Genomic DNA, 24033 nt, shown 5'->3' with positions numbered 1-24033 from the left:
GGTGATATGTCATGTTTATGAAAGTGTCATGACAGTCTTATTCACCCCCCTTCAAATAAAGTGTTACCGATATTTTTGAGAGTGTGCAAAAGCAAGTGGACATGCATGGTTTACCCCAGTCCTCCATTTTATTACACAAGAGATGGAGAACCTTTAGAGAGCCAAGCAATCCCTCTGTTCATCCTGAACCTTGTTTGCGTTTCCAGCCATTGTTATGTGTGCAGTCCAGCTAAAGTTTAATGTAAACAAGCCACCCACTTTCTGTCCGCTCAATGATAACAGTTGTAGAGTGTGGTGAAGATTTGTTCTCGCTGCGAATCGATGCTAATCACATCATCATGCTGCCCCGTCCCTCATGCTTCTCTCTGGGGCTTCACACTCCTCTCTAGCCTCTTTGTCCTCGCCCGCTGCTTCTCCTGCTCCATCTCTGTCCCTCCCCTCCTCCCTCCTGTCTCCCTTCATCATAAGCCATCTGAGGCTACTTGCACGCAAGCCAGCCCTCCAGAAGGGTCAGCACCAAGAAGACGCCGACACTGGAGTTGTTAAAAAGTAGGGAGCTCCCATAATGCATCTCTCATCCGTTATTTCTGCACCAGTTGTGACTGACGATTGTTTTCCCACATGTTGTAAAGCAGACTTTGTGTGGAAAAGCAATTTACTTGGGGCATCAATAAGACGAGTGAGATAACATGTTTCTTTTGTGTTTGGCTCTGATTCTTGCATAAGTTGGTTAGATGTGAAAATGGCCTTAATTAATGGGAATGTTTCGAAAGGAACTTTTTCATTTATTTTTTCAGGTGCAAATCTCGGTATTCTAAAAGTATTCTTATGAAAATAGCTTTTAAAGTGGAAATATGTTTTTAAATCCTTCCTTTTTACATGCTGGTCATTCACTTATGGTCTATAAAAAGTAGAACTGCAATGCGCTGGTCTGAATTCCTCGTTATTGTAGCTACACAGATCTCTGTTTTACGTTTCCCCGTTTGGCCATTTTTGTAGTTTGACAGCAGCCATACAGTTATGTATTGGAAGAGAAACTTTTATCCCAGAGTTTATAAAAGATGCCAACAATGGGAGACTTGTCAATCCAGCCAGAGTCTGACCCAGAACAGGACAATGAAGATGACGAACCTGCAGAACCACCCATTCAAATGAATGCAGTGCAATGTTACTGTATTTATACCCTCTCCATCCATACCATCTACCTACAATGTGGTAGATGGTATCTCCATGCATGCTAGCTACATATTAAAATATTAATGCTACCACAATATGAGGAGTTTAGATAATGTGAGCATCAAGAAGGCCATTGAATGCATTTGTGTTCACCAAGACATAAATGGCAAAAACAAACCCAAATAATTATGTCCAAAATATGCAGTACAGTTGTATCCTGAAGGAGGGCAGCTGAAAGTTAGCACACAGTGCTAAAAGAAGTAGAAGGCTCAATGATACCGCTATCAAACCAATGGCCAGGATTTGGAGCTTACTGCTTTGCTGTGTACATTGTTTCCATAGAGAGATGGAATTGACCCCTCAATCAGATGAAATATTTCGGAAAATCCCACTTACATGGGTACATTTCAGAGAAAAAAAATCTAATTTAACCAGACGCTTCGAAGAGGCTCTGATGCCAGGGGCTGATGTTACGAATCTTGTGGGTTAATACAAGCTAGAACCAAAAATTTTGACTTCTCTATTGCTAGATTGGCATATCTGAACTTGGGCTGCAAAATAGCTGTGATTAAAAAAAACATGGAGGATTCACAAAACTGATTAAGTGACAGTTCTTGAGCTAGTTTAGCAGTCCCAAAGACGTAATCGACAAGAAAATGTAAGAATGAGTAGAGAAAAACTTAACAAAGTGAAAAATATCACCCAAAATTAATATAAAGATATCTATGCACCACCAGGAGAAAATGAATTTAAATTTTTTTCACTCCTAGGCACTCAAATTACACAAAAAAAAATATTCACAGGCTAAAAAAGTGGACTTTGCATTACATGTCTGGTTTAACTGAAAGACTAGGAAGTGTTTCTGATTCTGAACATTTAGCATCTGTTGTTCAAAAGCTGAACATAATTAACATTTCCATTCACTGAAATGTTTAGGGCTTGTTTTCATCTGTCCTGTGCCGGTTATTGGTATCAGTTCTGTTCAGTTCAGTTCTGCTTATTTAGTGTACTACAGATTCAGAGTCACTTCAATCAAAGCTTTTAAACAGTGTAGTGAATAAAGGTCAGTTTATTATTCAAACTGGTAAAAAGATTTGAAGAAACCCAGTCGACCTATAATCTTCACAGATGTCATGATGTGTAGTTTTTAGATGGAGCCAAATGCAGATGACAGAGGCTTTGAAAAGATGGTGATGACTTTAATAAAAATATAAGAACAAAAACTTACAAAGATCCACGGGGAAACAGGGAGTCAGAACAAAACCCCAAAATACACAAGAAGGAAACCAACAAGAGAAACATAAACTACAGTAACTGAGAACAACTAGAAACAATAAATAAACATAACTAGAATCACTAAAGAAGAACAGAAGTGGAAATAGAAACGAGGCAGAACTAACAGAAAAAAGCTAAGGAAGACAAAGAATCTCAGACCCCAAAACCAAACTGAAGCAGCCTGACATCCGAACAGCAACCTTTCCTCTGCATGAAGCTACTATGGTTATAAAAGTTCCAGATTTTAAACTTTACAGTCGTATTGCTCCTGCGGTTTAAATCTTTAAATAAAAAAAAACAATTGAAGCTATGTTGCCAAAGGAAAGCTACTACAATTTTTTTCTCACTAACAAGTCAGGAAAATGTCATCAATTTGGAAATAATTTTAACCGTGAAAAACTCCTATCATGCAGTGGAAACTGAAGGCGCTCCATCTTTCACTCTTATCAATCCAAATCTGTTTTAAAGTTACAGTAGCAGGCAGTGAGCAGCTTACCTGTCAATCAGCTGACAGACTGACCACCGGAGCAGGTAGCCTGAATAAAACATGGTCTCTAAACTCCAGAGTTCAGCTGCTGGTATCCTGCAACTTTCCGACGCATCATGATAAAATGACTAATTTACGGCCTCAGTATGCAAACAGAGTGGTTTTTATAAATATTTGATTCAGTTTGTAGAAGAAGTTAGACATCTAAATGTTTCAGGTCATCAGAGTTGCAGGTCTGACAAACCTTCTCTACTAAAATCTTGTTACAATATTGGGTTTGTTATGCGTATTGAAGTCAAAATAAAAATAAATTGAATGTTATATATGGTCTTAATACTGTAAAACATATAATTTGATGTTATTTTGCCAACAGATATGTTTTTACTATCCATTTTTGTTTAAATACCCTGATGTCATGAAAGCATGTTATTTTTTCTAAACCATAATCTATCTTAAAACTCATAGAAGTCCATTTCACCATTACTTCTAAATGTTCCACATGAAAAGCATAAGGCAATATTTGTGCAAATAAAAAGCTAAACATAAAAATCTGACTGAGAAAGTTTATACTTTTTAAAAGTATTTTTTGCTACCAATCCTGTTTGTGTGACTCATGCTGCCAGTCTTTCTAAAGGTGACTCAATATTTGGCCTTGACGTTCATTGTTTGTAACCCTGATATAATTAACATGCCTGAGAGTCGACAGGAAATTGAGGGAGACTCACCGGAAGGCATGCCTGTGAACTTGAGTCACATACTAATTGTTTTGTGTTTTGATGCTGATATTTTGTCATCAGATGCTGAAAGAGGAAGGAATCCATTTTTGTCAGACGATATTGCAGCAATGATTCTAAACTAGTTTTTATTTAAAATCTTAAATGAAGTGATGATTATTGGTGTATTAAATTCTGATTAATACAATCTTATATACGAGATATCCAAATGATTCAAATGTATGCATGTTTGTCCCTGTTAGGCATTGTTGTTGTGTGACATATAGCTAGTTACAAAGTAAAAAAAAAAAAAAAAAACATTTTGACCTTTTAACGATGTCCAAGGTTTCAGTTTTCCAAATAATATCAGTATCCCAGATCAGAAACTGATACAGATAAAACTCTAGCATTTCTGGAAAGGCTTCTGTTCATGCAGATACAGGAGTAATGTGATATATTTATTTATCTGAGTCATCAATACTTGCTCTAGTATCATTCATCTACCAAAGAATGACCTTTTTGCTGCTGGGAGTGTTCTTACTAAATGTGTTTTCTCTTTCTCTGTGTTTGTCTGCATGGTTACATGCCTGTGTCTGTCTGTGTGTCTGTCTGCATNTCTGTGTGTCTGTCTGCATGTGTGTGTGCGTGTGTGTGTGTGTGTGTGTGTGTGTGTGTGTGTGTGTGTGTGTCTGTGTGTCTGTGTGTCTGTGTGTCTGTGTGTTCACAGCTCCAGCTAATGCACAGATTGTGCACTCCGGTGCAGCATGTAACGTCAAGGATGATAACATAAGCGAGAGAATTTACACCATTAAAGAAGGAGACACGTTGGTGCTGCAGTGTATTGTAAAAGGACACCCACGACCACAGGTAGGCTGACTTTTTTGTGTGTGTGAGCAGCTTTAGGTTCATGCTCATGCCTTTCTACCCTGAGTGTGCAGTGGAGTTTGAAGTCTCTTTCTTTAAAGGCATTCTGACAAAATCACGATGTCTTTGAAAAATAGCCTGTCGGCAATCTAATGTGCTCCAATCCCTCTAAAATGATGGACAGATAAAATAATTTTTGTAGTGTTCTGCTTAGAAGATGTAAGCTTTCAGTGTGTTTGCTTAAATAACACATGTTAAAATATTTCATGCCATGGTTTAGACAGCTGATGTATAAAAACTCTGTGTTGTTTTATGTATGAAATTACATAAAACGTTGCAGGGAACTGGAGTGAAGTAATCACTTTCAAGATAGCTGGTGACTTTTATTTCCAAATGGATGGTAATGTGGTTGATAGAGTCATACATCTCTTTTCCATTCATCTTCCATCTAGTCAGAATATTCAGTCCGCTTTGATCAGCCCCCATATCCCCTCTTTCCTCTTGAAATTCAATATTTAGGAATTTCTATCTTCTAGGTTTGCTGGCTTGTCAGAGTTTACGCATTCAAGCCTGCAACTCTTTATGTAGTTCCATTTTTCAGACTCGAATATAGCAAAGCCGGAGGTCTTATCAAGTTGCTGATGTTGTTAGAATGCATGAGCACCTTTGCAAATCTGGCAGTACTTAACTTTGTTTGGGTGGTTTGGCTGCTACATCCAGGCACTTAGGGGCAAAACAAGCTGGTGTTTGAGAAAGCCGAAGGCATTCTGTGATGAGAAATGCCCAACCACTGGCTACCAACATGCCATGATGTACCTATGAGTAATTACTTGTGTTTACGGTGTCAAAGAGGTTCAGTTTGTGCTGAGTCACACCGCATCATCTTTCACTCACCATATAGAGAGATTACCCGCGTGCAAACCCTGCCCTAGGAGTTTCAGCTGAACCATTATGAATCCTGGCTCTGCGCTCAGTCTGTTGTCATGTTAGCAGGACTGTCACCGTATTTGGTTAGTGCCGAACAAATGGCTTTCATGAGTTGAAAGAGCAACAGAGCAGAGAATGTGCTTTTGGACTTAAAGGTCACAGGTTTAATTCCACAAAACAACTCATTGGATAAATGCGCTCTGTGCTGTTAAGAATTGAATTACAGCGTTTGCCTTGAGCAAGGTTAACTCTGCCACTGCTGTTACGTGTTACTTGATGTAACGTACAGAAGTTAGGTTTCTGAAAAAGAACATAATGAGGGCAAATGGATGAACGTGAGCTGAAAATCGGTTAAAGAAAATCAGAACAAGGGTTTGATTTCTATTTCTACATCAGTGAACAGTCCTCTGTCCATTTTTAGCTTTGGCCATGTGGACGCGTTGGAGTACATCCAGTCAATAAAAAACAAACAAAAAAAAACATGTTTTTATACATCGCTATACTCCACACTCATGGGTGACTAAGTGCACTTTTCCAGTATTGGGTTGGACAGCCTTTTACCTTTGAAACTGCCTCCGTCTTTTGCAGTGTAGATTCAACAAGGTGAGTGAAAACTTCTTCAGAGATCTTGGTTCATACTGACATGATTATATCATTCACTAGCTGCAAAATTTGTCGGTAACACATTTATAATATGAATCTCCTCTTACGCCACACCTCAGAGGTGTTTTATTGGATTGAGATCTAGTGACTGCGGAGGCCACTGGAGTACATTGACCTCATTGTCATGATCAAGAAACCGGTTTCAGATTAATTCAGCTGGTGCATTATCCTGCCGGCAGTAGAAGATGGGCACACTGGGGTCATGCAGGCGCAGACAGGCACAGCAGCAATAGGCTTAGGCATTTTGAATAATGTAATAAGTCTGAAAGTGTGAAAAAATGTATCCCAAACACTCTTGCTCTATCACTGCAAGACAGGATCCATCCATGCTTTCATGTTGTTTATGCCACATTCAGACAATCACAACTAAAACCAAGATTCATCAGACCCTGGAACATTTCTTCAACCTCTTTTTGTTTAGTTTCAGCAACTCTGTGACAACTAAAGCCTTAGTTTCCTGAATAAGCTAACACGAGTGCCACCTGATGAAGTTTTCTGATCCTGCAGCCCATCTGGTTCAAGGTTTAACATACCTTGGTTGTAGTTATTAGAGATACTCTGCTCGTTCTCCTCCTGCATCTGACAAAAACAAGACATCTCAGTTTCTGAAATGCTCAGACCAGTCCGTCGAGAACCAACACATTCAAAATCACTTAAATCCACTTTGTTTCACATTCTGGTCTTCAGTGGGTCATCTTGAAGACATCTCAATACTTTAAATGGATTGAGATGTTCCCCTGAGGTTAGCTAGTTCAGTGTATTTTTAATAAGCATTTAAACAGATGTACATACTAAATAAATACCAATTAGGTAATGCCAAATGTAAACATACGTACATGAAAACACCAGCTGAAAACTGCATTTTCAGCAGTTGAAAAGCAGTTTAAAATGGACACAGTGCAAACAGACATAAAAAATATACAGTCTACATGCTACATGTAAACACAAAATGCCAAAAAAACACGGCCTAGACCCGGGGACTGTTTTATTCATGCTGATATGATGCTAGTGGACATGCAGCCGGGAGAAAGACTGCTTTTCTCACCTCACACAATCCCACACAGATACACACAAGCCCTCTGCAGATACATCATTTCACTTCATATCTGTCTCTGGAAGATCATGCACACCTCCTCACACGCACGCACGCACGCACGCACACCTTGGTCTGCATGGTAAAGCCACAGGAAAGCAGATGGATTTGGGGCTACAATTCAGATTTTATATGCGTGTGTGTGTGTAGATGAATGATGAATATGTGTTGGGGGTAATGCAAAACAATTGCTTAATTTTCTTGAGTTAATGTTTATATATGCCTCTAAAGATGGTGGTAGTTTTATTATCTGAGTTATCTTTCTTAGCACACATAGAAAAAAGATAAATACAGACATGCACTTGACAACCCAATTTAATCATCACATTTATAGGCATCTGCCTTTAAAAACACAATCAACTTTCTGAAACTTTTATTTTCCCAGAGTGCCGGAATATTAATCAATACAACGGACGTACTGCAAATAACACATACTAGGCAAGTTCATTTCCCCGGAGCAGTTCAAAGACGTAGGAAATTGCGTCAGTGATTGCTTATTCTCTGTGTTGGAGGTGAGTGTATATTTTGAATAATGATTGCTGTGGTCACATTGTCAGAATGTAAAATATATATATATATATATAGTGTGCGCACACGAGACTTACCCTGCCTCTGGCAAAGAGACGCTGGCTGAGTGAAAGCTTGTGCCGGCAGGTGCTCGCAACGGACATGTGCATGTGTAAGTCTGTCAGCGAGAAAATGTGCATGAAGGCTCACAAAAACAAACAAAGGCAGGCAGAGACGAGGAGACAGAAAACACGGTCTTGCAAAGAGTTTGCAGGAGTGAAAACTTTCCTGCAACTTATTGCTTTGGGACAATAGGGGGGATGTTGAAGCGGCATACTTTGATTAAATCATTCATGTATGTGACAAGCGAAATTGTGTGTGTAAACAGCAATATCAGAACAGTGTTCTCATACAAAATAATAAAAAAAAATAGTTTAGTCCATATCTTTATTATTCAACCCAAACAAAAATTATGCAAGTTCTGGCATCTGTCGGTGTCACAACAATCTTTTATAAAGTCTACAAAGAGAGGAGTATTTCTCGGTGGTCTTTATATTCAGGATATCGTTGTGGTGACAGCAGAAGCAAACAGTGTGCTGACCTCTGTCCAGCGCATTCTGCTTGAGTAGCACACTGCAGCATTCTGCTCCGAGTCCCTTTGGGCTTACAGAGGTTCCACCGCATTCCACTTGCTGCATCGATAACCTGATCCTTGTCACCCTCCTGTCTCCTTGAACATGTTTACAGCTTTCCATACCTCGTCTTATACAGCACCGCCCTGCCGAGGCTCTTCACTGTTTTATCTGTTTTGTTTGTTTTTGTAGAAAAATGTTGAATTATTGTTAATGCTTTTTAACCCTCCCATCGCTTCTCACTTGACACACAGCACACATCCTAATAAGGTACCTTAGGGGGCCTCTCGATGAATATATTCTGTGACATTATCTGAAAGTTGCTAGCAGCTTCTCAACAGCTAAAAGAAAAAAGAAAAAAACATAAACAAAACCCATGTGAAATGTGGTTTCAGATGTCCATGTTGTTTTTCTGAGTGCATGGAGTAAAGTTTGCTTGCTGTCTTTTGCAAAATGGTAGTCTGTTAAAGCTCAAGTGCTGCTAAGATTTTAAGCATTAAGATTGCAATTTGGAAAACTGTATTTGGCCATTGTGCCTTTTTTTGTAACTGAATTAAGAATGTGTTGAAATTTAGTTCAATCGACGTGGTTGAATAGCTGCTGTAGAAAGAGAGAGAATTTTCAGTCTACAAATACTTACCCTAATATGCTGCTAGCTTAAACTATTCTAAACATGACGGATCAGAGTTTTGCTAAATGAGAAATGGATTAAACATTACCAAAAAAGATGTGCTAGTTCACTTTTTTAGACATAGTTTAGTGAGAGGATTTATAAGCCATACTTGTTTCCTGAAGCATTCATCTTAAGAATTAAACTAAAGATTGTAAATACAAAAGGCACAGACTGTTTCACTGCTGAATGACAGACACAGATATGACAAGGAAGAAGAAGTTATTGTCGCACAGTTTCACTGACCCAATTGACTTCTTTTTTCTCCAACTTGGTTTTTTGTTATTATTTTAGTTTACTGCTAAACACACCTTGTTTAAGAACAACAACATTGCTGTAAAGACTGTAGGGGTCTATATTTTATTAATCAGATAAGCAGTTTCTTAGCAATTCAGGTTATCTTTTCTTTCTCTGGAAACAGAGCTGCTCATGTCCCCCATTTTAATGAGTCTATTTAATATTACAAGAATATGATTCATGGGTTCTGATTGACACTTGATTTTTCTAGATTATACCACTAAATACACAAATGTCAAACATCTCTTTTTAATTCAAGCTGCATTTTTGGTGGATAAAAATACGAAACAAAAAAAAAAACAAAATCTGTACCCTCCGATATCAAGATGATGAAGATTTATCTCATTCAGTCTTTCTCCTCTTCTCTTTCATTCTCTCAAAAAGAGGATCCAATTTAGCCATGGTCAGGCCAGACCAATAAATAGCTGCTTTACAGAAAATGAGTCTGATTGAGGATTTATCCAATCCTTTATCAGGACTGATTGTTTACCTTTGCCTGAGCCAGACTGCAATGAAAAGAGAGCTCTCGCCTTTATTCATACAGAGAAGAGAAAAATCCAATCATTTCTCTCTGTCTTCCTTCCTTCCTGCCTTTGTTGCTCAATTTACCTTCATATTGTCTCTTTTTCATCTTTACTGCTCCTAAATCAAAAGTCTTCATGTCCATCTTCCCTGTTTCTCCTATATGTTTCTCTAGGCAACCCTCACATTTGTTTTGATCATGTCCATGTTGAGTTTATTTCTGTTTTGTTTTTGTTTTGTTTTTTTCTATGTATTTCATGCTTCCTTAATGCTCTGTCCTTGCTGACTAACAGCAAATCATACATCAAGTCAGAAGAGGTTTGTAAGTGAACAAACAGCTTCATGGTCACCAAATAACACATCAGACAGGTCAGGTATACAATTATGGAACAGCTCAATGCAGGGATAGGTCATGCAACGATATCCAAACCTTTAAACCACAGACTGAACACAGTTCCATCCACCATTTAAAAATATAAACCGTGTCAAAGGTGAAAAACCTCTATGAGCATATCTGTTCATCTAAACTAAAGTCATGGACCAGCTATGAATCAAGGAAGCTGCCCAGACGGTCTTGGTAACTATGGAGGAATTTTAGAAGGATGTAGATATTTTTCAACGCGGCATTACATGAAACCTAAATAAAAATAGAATTTTAAAAATATTATTTCACCTTTTCACATAGTTTTGTTATCTTTCAAGAGCCACGGTCCGCGATCCTCTCCAATCGGAAAATGTAAACTTCCTGGCTGAAATGAACACATTTTAATCCATAACTATGAATTTGGAATTAACATTATAAATCATGTAAACGAATATATTATAGACAAGTCTCAAGAGCAAAACCATTGCTGGAAGGTAGCCATGCGTCATCCCATTTAAACTTCAGCACAAGCCACGTGGGAGAAACTGCAAACATGGAAGAAAGTGCTTTAATCAAATGAGACAATAGTCAATTTAAATTCAAATAATCCATTTCCACTGAGAAACATGGTGTTGGCAGTGTCATGCTGTGGGCATGTGGGGACAGAGAAGTGGGACAGGGCTATTGAGATTATGAATAGAGCTAAAACTTTGTAATTCTGAAAGAAAACCAGTTAATAGCTGCAAAAGATGTCCGCCTAAACATAAAGTGGGAGCTACAGTAGAACGACTCGGATCAATACATGCATATATTTTAGAATGCTGAATTTCACAGCTGAATTTGCTGCAAAATGTGGTTCTGCAAAGTATTGACTAAAATAATTAATAAACCACATTTTTTAGATTGTAATATGTTTTTATTTCACGTCATTGTTATGCAAGATTTTAGTGTTGGTCCATCCATAGCATGAAATGGATAGACCAACACTAATCTGTTATACAATATATTGAAGATTTTATTTGTTACAAGACAAAATGTGACTACATTCTCAAGGCTAAGATACTTTAGTGAGAAACTGCTTTGTTTGGGTAAGAAGTCAAAATGCTCATTAGATTTTTATTTGTTTCATGCCAAATGGAAACATTTTCAGAATCTGCATTTTTCTAAAGTAACAAATTGTCCTCTTTTTTTCCCCCTTGTATGATAAATTATGATTAAAGCATTTGGAAACCTCTTGAAGAGAGCTAAAGATAAGAGGAAAAATGCAGAAAAACTGCAACTCGCCAATGCAACAAATCCTATTGCTAGAGATGGGCCATAAAGTGCTTGAAGTATTGCTCATAGTAGCTTTCTGGACAGTTGGGCTTTAGCTAACAAAGCGCCCATACCCTCATCCACAAAGCCAATTTTGCTTCCCACACGTAGGCCATGCACACGCTCTCATGGCTTCTTCAAGAACACAAGAGAGGAGAGTAAATGGTTTTTCTGAAAGTGATTCCTACCTCCCTATTATTTATTCATGGGTCTGCTGGTCATTGCAACCTTGAGACTCGTGTGATAAATTCTATACAGGGGAAGGAACGGTGGAGAAAGCTGCAGCTGGGAAAAGTAGAGAGGCCAGGGGAAGACGTGGGGAAGGGAGAGGACTGGAGAGAGGGAGGCGAGTGCTGCGGTCTGGAATATGGGTTTGGATTTCCGTCCTTGAGGAAAGAGTGAAGGGCGATCGATAGTGAAGCTGAAAGTGAGGCTGATCGGGTGGCACCACGAGGCTGCACAGGCACTCAGCAGGAACACAGCTTAGACACAAACAAGGTCACTGCTGGACCTCCCCGAGCAGAAAGAAAGACAGAACTAAGAAGAGGCTTAGGGTAAAATCAAGATGCATCAAGGTTCAAGAGATGGTTCTCCGAAGGTGTTTGTAAATTTCTTTTAAGCTTTCAAATGAAAGAAGAAAATTCATTAGCTTGTTTTTATTGTGCACTGGCTATAAAGGAAGGATGTCTTTGAGACCAAAGAAAGGAGAAAAAAAACAGGAGAAGAAAAGATATTTTGTCAACAACCTCGGAACATCAGGCTTTTTGTGGATGTGTTTTAGAGAAGGAAAGAGCACATTGGTGTGGTTCTTTGTGTATTTTAAAGGCATGATGTGGACAACAAAAACTGAGCAGAAACTGATAAGCATTGATGATCACTGCTGTGTGTTTAGTTTGCCGACTATATTTAATATTGTAGCTGTTGCATTTGCAAAGTTTTCAAAGAACTATCTATAATTTGGCGAGAGCTGAGGTTCAACGTAGGTCACACAATATAGACACCAGTTAATCTCAGTCATGTTTTTGGATTGTGGAGGACGGCAAGAGTAGCAGGAGAGAAGTGACACATAAATGGGAAAATAACTTCAAACTCCATGTAGAAAGACCCCAAGCTGGGATTCAAACTTAGGACCTTCTTGCTGCAAGGCAACAGTGCTACCAACTGCACCACCGTGCTGTCTCAATGGATGTTTTAATTGGTTTGAATAGCTTGCAAACTGTAGTGTTTTCATTGTTTATGCACTAAGAATGATCTAATGTTCCTAAAATAACAGATGACTTTTAGTCTTTTCAGCTTTAGGTTTGTTTTAATAACTAAGAATTGCTTTAAAGTAAGTACAAAAATAGTAAATTCAGGGTAGACATGCGAGCAACTTGTTCCAGCTCAAAATGACAAATTGAGGAAAATCCAGCAGAGTTACTCACGGATGACTTACTGTTACAGATAATCCCCGAGTGACAGTGACACTGAACGGAGAAAGTAGGCGTAACAAGAGAACTACACAGTTTCACACCAAATAAGGTAGATTTCTCCAAAAAAAAAGAGATGAAGGTGAATCAATTAACGCCATACATTTGAATATTTGTCTCAAGATCTCAACAAAGTCTTATTCTTGTCACATTTCTGCAGTGTGAATCAGCTATACTTGGCTGAAAACTGGTCGGGATTGGTCAAATGATCCAAGCAAGTTTGATTTTAAATGTCTTTTTGACAGTACATATGTGCTGAAAAAAGTCCAATTCCAATGCAAATGTCTCAGCCAAATGCAGACAATTACTGGAATAGCTTTAAAATTGATTTTACAGAGTGCTCTGATCTCTGGTGACAGTGCATAACTAACGCCAAGCTCAGTAAATATCATAACTGAAAGTTGGCTTTTGAGCATTTTCATCATTTGCAGAAGTGAGACATTCTTTTAAGACCTCAAAACTAGCAATTAAATACATGTTTGCTGTTTTGCTTGCTTTATGAATCACTGCTTGATAAACTTTCAGAATCACAAGTTAAGTTTACAAAACTCTATATCTGGATTGGGTCTGTACACAGAAATACTTGGTTAAGTTCAGGAAAGAATCTTGAAAACACAAAAAAACTCTAAATATTTGAGATAACAACACAACTTTAATCCAGCTTTCTTTCTGCTCTCACCCTGCTCTGGTATTTAGCCTGTACAGTGAATTGTTAAATGATCAAAACCTTCCCAAAAGGTTAAAAAAATTAAAAACATGATCATAAATAACTTTAGAAAAGTAAAGAAACACAATATCTTCATCTTTGAATCTTTTTTTAAAGTTGGTCCTATTACCTGACTTCTTTCCTCAGTCACTGAAATGCTTCCAATGGCAATAAAGCTTCTGCATGGCTCATTATTCTATGCCTATTTAACAAAAGAACCAAGTTGTGTATATATATGTCTGTGTTAAAGTGAAGATCAGCACCCTTGACAGCATGAGACCAAACAATGACCAAATCAAATTCATTTTCATCATAAAAACGCTTCTGTGTGAGAGATGTCCCTGGTGGTTTGGTCTTATACATCTCGTCTATCTGAATGTCTCTGCAGTGTCTGCTGCCGTAGCAACGCTCTGTGGTTGATTGAGTAACCCCTTACTAATGCTAAAATTAATAAAAATAAGTTCTGTGTTGGTGTCTGCATCTATGTTCTTGCAATATAAGTGACAGCGAGAACAGGAGCAGCCTTGTTGAATTGTCTAGACATGACTTTATTAAGGCATATTTTGCATGTATGTCATATGTATTTTAACATCTCATATTAAAAGACAGTTTTTTTTTCTTGACTCCTTATTTTCCAATTTATTGTAAACAAACAACTATTGAAAACATGCATGTTTCAGGACTTTCAGAATCAGTTTCACAGTGAACTTTCTCTTGCACACATGAAATGATTCCTCTATCTTCTCATGTTGTTGTTTTTATTAAGAACTCATAACTGGATACAGTCACCATAGACATGTCAGGGTTGTGCACATACATGTACCAGAGACTAGCAATTTGCCATAGATTTCATATTTATGAAATCCTCCTTGACGTCAGATAAGTGGCGTGGCTGTTTGAACCAGTGTCACATTTATTTCAATTCTCGTTTTAAACAGAGAATATGGGAAAAAAATACAACAGAACAAAGCATGGCAGCAGATAAACAGGATGTACAGACTTTTATAAAACTGAACTTCATAGAGAAATGAAAAGCCCAAGATTTTATTTTATTTTTTTTTCTGGTTGAAAATGTTAATTCCTGGTATATGTCACACACGTCATAAAAGCACTCAAGAGGAAGCACAGAAATTGGGCAACTCTAGAAAGAAATATGTTTCCTTTTTTCCATGTATTTTTCACCTTTATTTACATTTTTAGGTAGGACTTTTTTCTCTTGGATCAACCTAGTTGTAAGTTCTCCTTTTTCAGCAACCGTGCAATGTCCTTCTGCCAAGCAATGACATCATCTGCTTGCACATAATTAAAGGCGAGTGGCAAGAGGTCCAATTTCGCCATGCTAAGCCTTGCTTGTGCTAATTATCCAGTGCTCATTACAACTAACTTGCAGTCATCCAACATGGGCGGATTGTGTACGATAGCAGCTGACACTGCAGCTCGCGGCTGTCTGCATGGTAAAGAGAGCCGTGTGGATTTGCTGATGCTGTCTGTCGCCGTGTTCTCTGCTCCGACTCAAACCTTCATCAACCACAAGTGAAGAAAATTCTCAACTTAGATCTGTTTGAAATTTTCTCTCTCGGTGTCTTAGTGAAATGCATGTATTTAAAAATATATTTTTTTCTTTATGCATTGTGGTTTTTGATGGTTAATATTTTGTCTTTTGGTTTTAGCTATAAAATTACACTTATTGATAATGTGAAATCAGCTTCAGTTTTTGTAATTTTATTACTGCCTCAGTCAAAACGTCTGATAGAAGCATTCATTTTGCCTGAGAGACAGGGATGGCGTGTCCAATATCTATGAGTCTCTCTTTTTTTTCCTCTGAAATCTCTCTACGCCATGGATTGATAGAGTGTATTTCATAGGGAGATTTATACAGAAAACGCATTAATACCTGCAGATCATATATTGAAAATGATGTCTTAGTGACATTATGGCTAAAAATTCATCTAAGCACATTTTTCTTACCTGTCAGTTCTTTTCCCACTCTTCATCACTCTTTTGATTCTATATTGTTTGGCTTCTTACCTTTAATACCTCTCTTATATTATTCTGTTTTCAACATTTATGTCTTTCCTGTGGTTTTCTTTATTTCCCTTTTCTCTTTTGTGCTTCCCACCACCTTCTTCCTTTTCTCTGAAGTTGCTCCTGAATTTTCTTCTCTAATACAATTTACATTCCCCGTCAAGAAAAAAAAAGAAAAAAGCTCACATCTTTATGTGCAATGCATTGAAAAATAACCATATAAGCTGTGGTGCTTGAAATAGTTTTTGTTAACTACTCTCCTCACTTATTTTTAAAGCATCGAGCTTTGCGTTTCACTCTGATACCCAGTTTTCTCACTCCCTCGCTGCTTTCAAGTGACAGATAATTAAAACCGATATTTCTGTGCTGCAGTGCTTTTTGTCTCACAGTATACTGCATGTCATCTTCACATTGTCACATTAAGTATCTTATTGTATTCTTTGTTTGAAAAGTAAGACAGCACTGATTACATCAGAGTATTTATCACTTTGAGCTGCCATCATCAGCCTGCAGGATTCAGCTGTTTTGTCACTTTTGTTGTGATTTCTGCTTATTTCTTCCTTTGCTCTTGCACATTTCTGCTTAGATCTTGTGCTTCTTGTGTTGTGCATGCATTTGTGTTTATCCTAGGGCAGCCATGTGTGTTTGTGGGTCTGCATCCATGCCAAGTAGTATTCCCCAATAACAGGATTACCATCTTAAGACTTTTCATGGCAAGTGAGCCAGCTGGATGGATATGGCGCTGTAGTGTAAACTCTACTGGCGTTACATCAAGAAAAGAGTTAGTAAAATTATATAAGGCAGCTCCAGCCAGCTCTGTGTGAGTTTCTGGGAGGGAGTATAAAGGATTCAGAGATGCTTAACATCCCTGAAAGCAGCTGTGGTCTCGAGAAGGGGAACCCTTGAAAGCGAGGAATTGCTTACAGTGCTGTCAACGCAGTAAGGATTTAACTCTTGTGAAATTATTTTCTTCTGCAGTTATGCTTTAGACCTTATTTAATTGTAAAACTGAACGATGCGGCTTCCCCAAGTAGACGGCTAAGATAAAAGAACGTTTACACCCAGCAGCTAAATTGTAACGATTATGCACAGGGAAGATGCAAATTATTCTGGAATATAATAAAACTGTCAAAATCATCCTAGTGGTTGTGAGGCAATTGTGCCTCTACTACGGTTCCTAAACTTGGATAAAAGTTTATAGGCCTTTCGCTGACATACATTAATGAGTTGCAAAACTTGAATTGAAGTCCATGTACTTTAAGACAAATGTGGACCTTTTTATAACCACTACAAAAATTTAAAAGGCCCTCAAAGTTGAATGCAATTCCAACCACTGGAGAGACACAGAAGGCCATTATCCTAAAATGAGTGTTTTGTTTTCTTGATCCACCTCACTTGAAGTAAGGATAACTAGCAAAACAAGCCGCAATTGCTGGAGTCAGCAACAACCCAATGCAAGAGAGTATATACCTCTTTTATTTCTAAAAAGAATTTGATTACGTTGATTATTCACAGGATGTGTTGCTGATATGCATTCTGCTTGTTGAACAGATGTCACTGCTGCTTTATGTGTCCCACAAGTATCCTTTTCAATCAATTTAAAACATGCTTTTTTTGTAACAAAGTGCCAAAAATAAAGCCTTTTCTTTAATCCCATGTAGCCTTTGAATCAAATTAAATTCTCTCTGTTGGCATAGAAAAAAAACTAAACCACTAAATCATCTTCAGGTAACATGGTACTTCCATCTTTAGTGTTGGTGTGTCGACAGTTTTCAGTCTTAACTGCAGGTCAAAAGGACCTGACAGCCACTGGACTGTTGAATCCTATTGATCCTATGTTCGGTGTCACTCTTTAGTCTCAAAGTCTCAGAGAAAGATTTAACTGGCCGTTGAAGGTGTGTGTGTGAGAGAAAGATAGAAAGAGGGAGTCAATGAGGGAGCAAAAACGGGGAGGAATATAGCAAAAAAAAATTAGACTTGTAGAAGAATATTAGGAAGCAGGGTTAGAGAGAGAGAGTGATAAAGCATAGATATACTAAACTAAATAACACAGAAGAAATTACCAGGATGAAAAAAAAGTAATACCATTCCTATACGCCCACCTCCCGGTATTATTTTAATTCCATCTTAATCTTCATTCCTCTTTGACTCCTTGTCAGTGGCTTGAAGGGGTTAAAAAGGAAAGGTGGTGTTTTAGTCTGCATTATACTAATGTAAAAGATCAGAAACCCCTTGTTTCATTTATTTTACAAAAAGTTAAGACTTCTTGTTCCCAGGGATTTTCCGGTGTATGAGCTTTAAGAGAATGGGGAAAGCTTCTCAGTATATAAATAAAAACATGACCTGGGGTGAAATATGGACTGAAACATCTCCGGGTTGATTTTCAACAAGGTTTTGAACCAGTATACCAGAGCCAGCGCCAATGAACGAGGAGGGACGTTTTCTGCTTCTATTTCTTCTCATGCAGACGGAAAGACTGTGGGAATTCAACCAATGTACACATACAGCTCAGTAAATTTAAAATATTCCTTCCAGTTAAGCTTGTGTGTAATATTAATCTTTTCCCAACGTCAAGCTATCAAGCAGGTTTAAAACATACTTTCTATTAAGCCTTTGTTTCTATAGAAATTTGTTTTTATTGGTCTATTTTCTAATCTATGAAATTACATGTGTTTTCATTAACTTCAAGTGGGAAAATGTAATCATAACTACCAGAAATAAAAAGGCTTGAAAATCCATAATGTGCTATACTTAGTAAATTGAGTTACTGCAATACATTTTAGCAACTTTTCAGCAATATTTCAACTTATTGAGAAGCACATGTGAAGTAATTTAAGGCATTCGTCCATGAAACTAAGAACTCAAAGTCTTGAAAGATAAACCCAAATCTCAAACACTCATTGGCTAAATGTTGCTATAAGCCAAATATAGCCCAGCTAAAAGTTTAGAAACAAAGAAGGCTAAAGTATGAACAATTTGAAAAGGATGGTGGAAAAAAGAACCTTCAACAATAAAGGAGGCTGAGGTTAAAGAAGCAGCAACGAAATAGAAATCAATAAAATAAACAATGGGCTTAACAGAAACAACTCTTCCTGATATTGGTTCTTTCATTCTTTCTTTTTGTCATTTCCTTCCTAAAGCAGAGGATTTAAAATAGCTTTTCAAATGTAAGTGTTCAAACTTACAATAACATGCTGATTAACCTTTCTGTAAAGCTGAGCAAAGGAAAAAAAAAGATTATTTTATTCAGAGCAAACACACCGATGTTTAACGTCATAAAGAAGAAAACAAAGAAGAAGATATGTTTTCAGTTCAAGTCAGTTCATCTCTTGTTATTTACTTAGAGACAACTAACTAATACCAGCACAGGACACTTTACAGGACAAACTGTTTCATAGAAAAACATTTTATATATTTAATATAAAATGGAGCATTTAAATTTAATTTAAAGATCTTTAAATTTGATTCTGGACTTTACTGAAAGTTTAAAAACTGGAGCTAATATTAATATCTTCATCGAGAACACTCTTTCTCAAAACTAATGCAATTAACTACTTTATTAGTGATAACCGGTGGACCCGGATGACTTGAGAGAGTTGGTACAACTATACATTAATTTTTATAATGCAGAAAAACAAAACAGTCGAGTGTTGTTCTGCAGCATTGTGCTCTCCCCACACTTTGCACTTTTATATTTACTGGATTTGCCATTTTATTTTGCAGTCTTTTCCTTTATTTCCTTAGCATTGCTGGAATTTTGGTACATTTTACAACGAACAATATTATAGTCAGAGTAAAATTACCTACAGAGCTCATGGATAAAATTATGATGAACAATGCAAGTGTCTAGGACTCATAAATTAGCTATGGCAGCATCAAGCACCGAGAGATGAAAACAGTTATTCTGTGGTGACATTTTCAGCGGGATTCTTCTCGATCAATTTTTAAGGTCTAGTTTTGTCCCTCTTTTTAAACTGACACCAATCACTGACCTCATTCTCTGTAGTTTCCATCTGTGCAAAACAGCCTAATTCTCCCCAAGCCAGGCCTCACAAACCCAGGAGCTGCACAGTGTGGTGCCGACTCCCAACGTTTGTTTTACATTCATTATTTCAGTTCAAATCATGTTTTAATCTGTTAGGTTGAGCGCAGCAGGTTGTATTTTGACTACAAGAAGTCATAGCTACATTTCTGTCAGATCATTTGTCACTGAGTAATTAATCAGCAGCAAACTAGCGTAAAGTGAGCGATGACTAGTTTTGAATCCCCGAAGGAGAAGAAAACATTTGGGTTGAATGTGTCAACAAAAGTTTACTGGATAAAAAAGTAAGACTGTTGTGCCTTGAACATAAGCAGACTGCCAGATAGTTTAACCTGTAACAGTTTTCAGATTAAATATTGAGATTGCTTTATTGACACAATTTGTACTAAATTGTAAGGAGATGGCTGCTGCTCAAGCAGACCAGCAGAGGACCAGTCCAGATCGGAAATAATTGGGAGCCGCCAGGCAAAACTCGGCTCCTCCAAAGACCGACAGTCAGATTGTGTCATCTTGCATTTTATTGTAGAAGGGAAAGCACTACGCTGCGGTTGTATTCCCCTGTTTTTTTACAGTAACAGTGAGAGGTCAAGGGCTTTTTGACATTACATTTGAGACAGTGGCCTAAAGACCACAGATGGCTAAGAGATGTCTATATCTCTGATGGTTGGACACAGCAGTTTTTTTTTTTAAAGGCTTGGAAAGCGGCACTACGGATTCTTTTGAAGCAAAAGAAGGTGATTTTAGCTACTCTTTCAATATTTTATTCTTCAGTCTAGCTTGTCATTTTGTTTTATCTGTGTAACTTCTTGGGCTTTTATGTGTTGCTGCCTTTTGGCCAGGTCCTCCCTTTTAAAGAGGTTTACAGTCTCAATGGTGAAATTAATTCAAAAATACTTTTATTTTTTAAATCAGTGATGAAAGCCTAAAATGTCACAAATTTGCTAATGAGCAGAAAAAGCCTATACAGTTTGTTTTCAACGATAGTTTGATTCATGATGTTATCGTGTCATGAGCCTTGGTGCTTGAGTGAAGCAGACTGTATGAAACTGGGGCATTTGACATCATCTGTGTAAGAGTTGTGCCAGGAAATAAAGCTGAGACTCAGATCATGCGACAGACTTGTATTCAAAATCACTATGTCCTACCAGAGAACTGCATTTGGTTTTTGTTTTTTATTGTCTTTTGTAGGATTAAGAATGAACAAGATGGTCTTAATGTTTTATGTCTATATGTGTTGATAAAAATTTACTAAGAATTGATCAAAACCTCAAAATAGTATTTTTTGACAATACAAACACTGCTGCAAAGTGAAATATTTGCGACATTGTAGGTGTTGGTGCTTGAGTGAAGCACCAATCCGTTACAAATGAGTTGGAGGAACATGAGGACAACTTAGCCTTTTTCTCCACATTTCCAGCAAAAGTAGTTCAGGTGTTTTTTTTTTTTTTTTGTTTTTTTTACACATTTTTAACAGTGGGAATTGATGTTTTATTGCTGCATTGTGAAATAAGTCAAATTTTCCCAGAGTTGGAGGATGCACTGAGCCACTCAGGAATTTTGAGTTGTTAATAAGTCAAATTAAATAGCAGAAATTCACCATACGTTGGTTAACCACTTCTCAAAAAAAAATAAAATAAAAAAACACTTCTGCCTTGCTTAAACTACCAAAAGAGGCTGATCTTAGCCTGAGATATGAAGACATGCATTTCTTTGATAAATATTGACTTGGCATTCTGGGCTTGAACATGGAAACTTCAAAGACTCAGCTGACTCACCAACACCTTGTGAAATCTGACGATGTATTTTAAAATGATAGAAGGTTATTAGGCTCTGCCTCAGTCTGTATCCCTGGACACAATTCAGTGGTTAAAATGCCAATATTTATGCTTCTAATGGTTCAGAAAGTGCAATACACCGTTTATAAACACATTCAGTGTGAGATGGAATTATTACTTATGACTACAGCAAAGCGCATTACCACTAATGGAAAATTTACAAGCCCATTTGTCTGAGCCCAGCTTTATTGTGCGTTCCTTAATAACCACATATTAAACACACCCTAATAGCCCATCCACTTCCCATGTAAAGACCACAGACTGCTTTCCTCTTTTCTCCTGCAATGCTTCCACATGGCTACTTCTCTTCTTTTCTGTTCCCGTGTAGGAACATCCACGTCATAGACAGCATGTCTCCCCACAGCTGAATACAGAAACAGTACAGAAAACCTTCCACATTTTATGTCAAGCTGCATCTCAAGGGACACCTTTGCTTCGCTTCACTTTACACCTCAAACTAGACGTAAATAAAATATCATCACAAAAGTCTCCGACTCAACAAAGTCCCTTAATCTTGCGGCGTGGTTTTAGAACAGTCTGGAGGGGGACGAGTTTGTTTTTCATGTGTAAATCGGTGGACACGAGATTTGATGAAAAGCGAGTGTTTGGCTTTCTCCTACTTTGTAAAGAAATAAAAGGAAAATGGGAAAGAAAAGCGCCCAGACAGGCAGAGGATGAGGGAGAAAAAAAGGGCTGAAAGAGATAACCAGAACAATCCGTCAGGACCTTAGCAGAAAAAAAGACTGCAGCCTCACTCATCCATTGAAGGAAGGAAAAGGTGTAAAGGGAGAGTGAAGGAGGTCAGAGAAAGAGAGCGCAGGTGATGGTATTATGCTGCTTGTGTCACAGCCAGATAAAGGCTCCTCTGCCGCCTGGCTGTCATCTGCATTGCACACAATATCCCCTTTATTCACAATATCACCCTTTTCTATTTTGCTTCATCTGCCACCCTGGTGGAGCAACTCCCAATGTGCTTCACTTTTTCTCTTCCCATCACACCGCTGCCAGCAATACTGCATACATCATTCCCTATCATCCTCTGTTCTACCCTCTCTTATGCTCCAAAGAAAACTGTACGGTGCTGCCCTTTTTTCCTCACGCAAATATCAAGAGTATTCCTGCTTTTTTTTCCCCTTATTCTTTCTGCTCACGTGCCATCTCCTTATCAAACACAGTTCTTAGTAGAATACTAGTATTTCTGCCACACATATTGCTTTTATTTTCTACTGTATTACGGCAAGTGCAGCAGGTCACTGTGATTTTATGCTCAACATGCCCTGTTTTTAGTAGGGTGGTCGCCTCTTAGGTTGTTTTCCACAAATTTGAGCACAAATAGTATTTTGGACAGTGTGTACACCTTGCAGCTTGTGCTTTTAACATCCTTAAAGAAAATTACTGGCCAAAAGGAACTACTTGTTCCCAGAGAACTGAGGATATTTTATTCTGACCTGGTGGACACTATTGAGGAAATGCTGAGGTTATGCCTGCAAGATAGAAAAAAAAAAAACACCTTTTGACCTAAATCCCCTATCAGACCATACTTCCAATCCATGAAAATTACCTACACTCATGATTATTCTTGTGATCATCAAAATGATTTTGCGTAGTGATGGGGGTTGAAGTTGACCTATCCCTGCTGTGCATCGTGACCGAAGCCGCAATGTGATGTAAGGCTTACACGGCTACAAAGCGAAAACAGATGCAGCAATGTCTGCTCATGCAAGAGCAGCACATCGCGATCTCTTATTGTCTGTCTAATCTGAGAAATAAACGAAGAACAGGGCTTTGTGGTTGTGTATTACTAAGAAAGCAATAATGTAAAAATGCTTATTGAGCACTGGTGATAAGAGCATCTTGAAAACACACACAATATATAACACAAATGAGAAAAACTGATTCATGAAAAGAATCAGCCAAGAAACAGTACTGGCCTTTAGCTGCTATTTATTTATTTTTTTGGAAGTTTGCTCCAAAATGTAAAATTTGCCCTTAAACATGATTAAATTTCTCACCACTGTGCTACAGACAATCTGGGACAGTAATGTCCACAATGAACCAGAACTGTCCTGAGAATCCCGTACCAGGATTCTGCTTTCAGATTTCTTTTGTTAATTATCCGGGTTCAAAAATAAGATATAATGTGGCCATAAAATGTTAGATTTCCTATGTTTGAATGGCATATATACCAAGTAGTTTTATGTTAATAAAAGAACCCCATCTGATTTTCCACCATCATCAAGCCACATTTTAGTCAAGTATCTCATTAAATCCTAGCTGATTGTTTTTTCTTTACACTTTTTAATTCAATTCTTACATTGGTTCTTCCTCAGTGAGTAAAAGAGTGAGACAATGTGTCATATGAAAAACATACGGGATCATTACAGTCATGATTGTTATAAAAATAAATTTACTTGACCAGAAAAACTATTGAACTTCTTTGCTCAGATGAGGT

The 24033-nt window shown here is 37.7% G+C and overlaps 1 protein-coding gene across 2 annotated transcripts in view; it reads left to right on the top strand.

Moving 5' to 3' along the window:
* The window catches only part of mdga1 (MAM domain containing glycosylphosphatidylinositol anchor 1), a 175182-nt gene that overhangs the window by 51273 nt on the left and 99876 nt on the right, over positions 1 to 24033 (top strand). For both annotated transcript variants that reach the window (XM_016674831.1, XM_007559058.2), the window contains exon 3: positions 4379 to 4518. In XM_016674831.1, coding sequence (XP_016530317.1) covers positions 4379 to 4518 — 140 coding nt within the window. The remainder of the gene's footprint in view (positions 1 to 4378; positions 4519 to 24033) is intronic.

The sequence above is a fragment of the Poecilia formosa genome, unplaced genomic scaffold (assembly GCF_000485575.1).
Source record: "Poecilia formosa unplaced genomic scaffold, Poecilia_formosa-5.1.2 Scaffold102, whole genome shotgun sequence".
NCBI classification, from domain to species: domain Eukaryota; kingdom Metazoa; phylum Chordata; class Actinopteri; order Cyprinodontiformes; family Poeciliidae; genus Poecilia; species Poecilia formosa.
The sequence above is the reverse complement of the archived record's forward strand: the minus strand, read 5'-3'. Positions and strand labels throughout refer to the sequence as shown.